This window comes from Patiria miniata, unplaced genomic scaffold (assembly GCF_015706575.1).
Source record: "Patiria miniata isolate m_02_andy unplaced genomic scaffold, ASM1570657v1 HiC_scaffold_29, whole genome shotgun sequence".
Classification (NCBI taxonomy): domain Eukaryota; kingdom Metazoa; phylum Echinodermata; class Asteroidea; order Valvatida; family Asterinidae; genus Patiria; species Patiria miniata.
Window position 1 is genome coordinate 17223998 of NW_024037068.1, and position 5391 is coordinate 17229388.

General features: G+C 39.4%; 1 protein-coding gene across 1 annotated transcript; it reads right to left on the bottom strand.

The window, feature by feature from the left end:
- Positions 1 to 4440: 4440 nt before the first annotated feature.
- On the bottom strand, positions 4441 to 4941 carry LOC119736133 (polyadenylate-binding protein 1A-like). Its single transcript, XM_038210147.1, has one exon. It carries the CDS (start codon positions 4924 to 4926, stop codon positions 4456 to 4458), a length of 471 nt encoding a protein of 156 aa, XP_038066075.1. The 5' UTR covers positions 4927 to 4941; the 3' UTR covers positions 4441 to 4455.
- Between the last annotated feature and the right edge of the window lie 450 nt (positions 4942 to 5391).

Sequence of the window (5391 nt, forward strand, 5' to 3'; positions counted from 1 at the left end):
GGTGTAAACTTTTGAGCAATTTTTGTCGAGTTGGACTTTTGGGTCAAAAACTGACTTTTTTGATGATGCCGGCTATGGAAAACATTGAAGTTTTGGGGACATTTTTTAAAAAGCCAAAAAGTTTGGTTTACTCAGTGAAAACTGAATGTAATGAGTTGAACTCTTCAGGGAATTCATTTCTTGCCTATAGGCACCTGGTGTAAACTTTTGAGCAATTTTTGTCGAGTTGGATTTTTTGGTCAAAAACTGACTTTTTCGATGATGCCGGCTATGGAAAACATTGAAGTTTTGGGTACATTTTATAAAAAGCCAAAAAGTTTGGTTTTCTCAGTGGATACTGAATGTAATGAGTTGAACTCTTCAGGGAATTCATTTCTGGCCTCTAGGCACCTGGTGTAAACTTTTGAGCAATTTTTGTCGAGTTGGATTTTTGGGTCAAAAACTGACTTTTTCGATGATGCCGGCTATGGAAAACATTGAAGTTTTAGGAAAATTTTTTAAAAAGCCAACAAGTTTGGTTTACTCAGTGGATACTGAATGTAATGAGTTGAACTCTTCAGGGAATTCATTTCTTGCCTATAGGCACCTGGTGTAAACCTTTGAGCAATTTTTGTCGAGTTGGATTTTTGGGTCAAAAACTGACTTTTTCGATGATGCCGGCTATGGAAAACATTGAAGTTTTGGGGACATTTTATAAAAAGCCAAAAAGTTTGGTTTTCTCAGTGGATACTGAATGTCATGAGTTGAACTCTTCAGGGAATTCATTTCTGGCCTCTAGACACCTGGTGTAAATTTTTGGGCAATTTTTGTCCAGTTGGATTTTTGGGTCAAATACTGACTTTTTCGATGATGCCGGCTATGGAAAACATTGAAGTTTTGGGTACATTTTATTTAAAACAAAATAAAATTGGTTTTCTCAATGGATACTGAATGTAATGAGTTTAACTCTTCAGGGAATTCATTTCTGGCCTGTGGGCACCTCGTGTAAACTTTTGAGCAATTTTTGTCGAGTTGGATTTTTGGGTCAAAAACTGACTTTTTCGATGATGCCGGCTATGGAAAACGTTGAAATTTGGGGGACATTTTATAAACGGCCAAAAAGTTTGGTTTTCTCAGTGGATACTTAATGTAATGAGTAGAACTCTTCAGGGAATTCAATTCTGGCCTCTAGGCACCTCGTGTGACATAGTTGGTTTACTCAGTGAAAACTGAATGTAATGAGTTGAACTCTTCAGGGAATTCATTTCTTGCCTATAGGCACCTGGTGTAAACTTTTGAGCAATTTTTCGATGATGCCGGCTATGGAAAACGTTGAAATTTGGGGGACATTTTATAAACGGCCAAAAAGTTTGGTTTTCTCAGTGGATACTGAATGTAATGAGTTGAACTCTTCAGGGAATTCATTTCTGGCCTCTAGGCACCTGGTGTAAACTTTTGAGCAATTTTTGTCGAGTTGGATTTTTGGGTCAAAAACTGACTTTTTCGATGATGCCGGCTATGGAAAACATTGAAGTTTTAGGAAAATTTTTTAAAAAGCCAACAAGTTTGGTTTACTCAGTGGATACTGAATGTAATGAGTTGAACTCTTCAGGGAATTCATTTCTTGCCTATAGGCACCTGGTGTAAACCTTTGAGCAATTTTTGTCGAGTTGGATTTTTGGGTCAAAAACTGACTTTTTCGATGATGCCGGCTATGGAAAACATTGAAGTTTTGGGGACATTTTATAAAAAGCCAAAAAGTTTGGTTTTCTCAGTGGATACTGAATGTCATGAGTTGAACTCTTCAGGGAATTCATTTCTGGCCTCTAGACACCTGGTGTAAATTTTTGGGCAATTTTTGTCCAGTTGGATTTTTGGGTCAAATACTGACTTTTTCGATGATGCCGGCTATGGAAAACATTGAAGTTTTGGGTACATTTTATTTAAAACAAAATAAAATTGGTTTTCTCAATGGATACTGAATGTAATGAGTTTAACTCTTCAGGGAATTCATTTCTGGCCTGTGGGCACCTCGTGTAAACTTTTGAGCAATTTTTGTCGAGTTGGATTTTTGGGTCAAAAACTGACTTTTTCGATGATGCCTGCTATGGAAAACGTTGAAATTTGGGGACATTTTATAAACGGCCAAAAAGTTTGGTTTTCTCAGTGGATACTTAATGTAATGAGTAGAACTCTTCAGGGAATTCAATTCTGGCCTCTAGGCACCTCGTGTGACATTTTTAGCAATTTTTGTCGAGTCTGATTTTTGGGTAAAAAACTGACTTTTTCGATGATGCCGGCTATGGAAAACGTTGAAGTTTTGGGGACATTTTATAAACAGCGAAAAAAGTTTGGTTTTCTCAGTGGATACTGAATGTAATGAGTAGAACTCTTTAGGGAATTCAATTCTGGCCTCTAGGCACCTGGTGTAAACTTTTGAGCAATTTTTTTCGAGTTTGATTTTTGGGTCAAAAACTGACTTTTTCGATGATGCCGGCTATGGAAAACGTTGAAGTTTTGGGGACATTTTATAAAAAGCCAAAAAGTTTAGTTTTCTCTGTTGATACTTAATGTAATGAGTTGAACTCTTCAGGGAATTCATTTCTGGCCTGTGGGCACCTCGTGTTTTAACTTTCAAGCAATTTTTGTCGACTTGGATTTTTGGGTCAAAAACTGACTTTTTTGATGATGCCGGCTGTGGAAAACATTGAAGTTTTGGGAACATTTTATAAAATGCCAAAAAAATTGGTTTTCTCAGTGGATACTGAATGTAATGAGTTGAACTCTTCAGGGAATTCAATTCCTGCCTCTAGGCACCTGGTGTAAACTTTTGAGCAATTTTTGTCGACTTGGATTTTTGGTTCAAAAACTGACTTTTTCGATGATGCCGGCTATGGAAAACATTGAAGTTTTGGGGACATTTTATAAAAATCCAAAAAGTTTAGTTTTCTCTCTGGATACTGAATGTATTATGGGTAGGGTGCCAGAGGGTGCTATTGTATATAACTCTTAGCGGAAAATACCTGCCTGTAGGGGGAACATGCATAAGTAGTATTGCTCTACAGGTATTAAAGTATTCGTTCGTAGACCCCAACCACACTTCTGTGGGGGTGGGGGGGGGGATTTTCTGTCGTTTTTTTCCTGGACCTGTCCAAGGCCTTCGACACTGTTAACCATGACATCCTTTTATATAAATTGGAGCATTTTGGTGTCCGAGGGTTGGCCTTGGACTGGTTCAGAAGTTATGTAGCAAATAGAAGGCAGTTTGTTACTTATAATTTACATCACTCTTTAGAACAGTCCATCACTTGTGGAGTCCCTCAAGGAAGTGTGTTAGGTCCATTACTATTTATTATTTATATCAATGATATTTGTAGATCTTCTAATGTCATGTCTTTCTGTTTATTTGCAGATGATACTAATTTAATTTACAATCACCATAATGTGGATACAGCCATCCAAACTGTTAATGTTGAACTTGTTAAAATAAGTAGATGGCTCATTTCGAACAAATTATCAATTAATTTGCTTAAGACTAATTACATTATTTTTTGTTCACGCCAACATAAATACCAGGCCACAGTTTCTCTTAGTTTTGATGGTACTGTACTCAATCAAGTCAAGACTACTAAATTTCTTGGACTTTGTATAGACGAAAATCTCACTTGGAATCGCCACATTGATGTTTTATGTAGTAAAATTTCTAAAAATGTTGGGGTTATGAATCGTCTGAAGAATTTTGTACCTAAAAATATTCTTTTAACATTATACAATTCCTTTATTCTTTCATACTTGAATTATGGCCTACTTTCTTTTTGGATCTTCAACTGTACATGGCTCCAACAAACTTTTTAAGTTGCAGAAGAAAGCTGATCATATTGTAAATAATGCAGGTTACTTTGATCATACCACTCCTTTATTTGCCAAACTTAATATTCTGAAACTGAATGATCTCTACCACCACCGACTGGGTATACTTATGTTTCAATATACTCACAACATGCTCCCTCCAATTTTTAATCATCTGTTGTCATTTACTTCTGTTCATTCATATGAAACACGTAGTTCATTGAAAGGTGATCTGTTTGTGAGAAAAAATAGAACTTCTTTTTTTAGAAACAGTCCATTTCAACGTGGTGTCATATACTGGAATGAACTCAACATTGGTGTAAAAGAGTGTACTACTGTGGTTTCATTTGCTAAAAGATTGAAAAAATCAATCATCAACACTTATACTTTAACTTAAAAAACATTTTTTTTCTCTGCTTTGCTTAGTCATTATTTTACATATTGTACCGGGTCTCACTCTTAAACCTATTGTCTTGTCTTAGTCCGTGTGTAGTTAGTTGTTTAAGTTTTGTCCTGTCCCAGGGAAAGGTACAAAAGCAGTGCTTCACCTTTTTCCTTTATGTTGATATCATTTAATATTTACACTTAATTACATACTGTCTTTGAAGAATGTTTTGTTAAATTTGTTTATACATATATATACTGTTTTCTGTCTGAATTGTTACCGAGGATGTCAATGTGAAAATAAATGTCGAATTGATGATGGCCAGAGAAGGTGGTGATGCGTTGGGCATTGGAGAGGGTTGGTCCTTTCTTGGCCTGGTGGGCCTTCAGAACATTTACAGCTTCATCCACCTTGGCTTTGAGGAGTTCGTAGGACTCCAGCATATGCAGCAACTCCGAGTTATCAGTCTCCAGCAGCATACCAGTGATCTTACCGGCCAGCTCGCCGTGACTGCGTTGGATCAGTGGGAGGAGATGCTCTCCCAACATCTGCTTCTGTTGCTGAGGGGAGGCAGCAGCCAACATGCTGGGGGTTAGGGGTTCTTGGCCAACGACCTCGATGGCCTGTTGGGGCACAGCCTGTTGAGCGGCCTTAGGCATGGCCTGGACTAGTTGAGGGTTGCGAGAACCTTCAGTTGCTGGGATGTACTTCATGGCTCTGGGAGCCAGCTGCAGTGAAACACTACGATGAACAGGAAGGGTTGGCGTCGCCCCAGCAGCAGCAGCACGTGGGTTAATTCCGCCTACTACTAGCAGGCATAGTCTGGAATGACGGGGTGGTGATGCGTTGGGCAGACGGAGCCAGCGGCAGTGGAAAACTATGACGAACAGGACGGGTTGGCGTCGCCCCAGCAGCAGCGGCACGCAGGTTCCCTGCAAACTGGGGCCAACCCCCAGCAGGCATAGTCTGGAATGACGGGGTTGTGATGCTTTGGGCAGATGGAGCCAGCGGCAGTGGAAAACTATGATGAACAGGACGGGTTGGCGTCGCCCCAGCAGCAGCGGCACGCAGGTTCCCTACAAACTGGGGCCAATCCCCAGCAGCCATAGTCTGGAATGACGGGGTGGTGATGCTTTGGGCAGACGGAGCCAGTGGCAGTGGAAAACTATGATGAACAG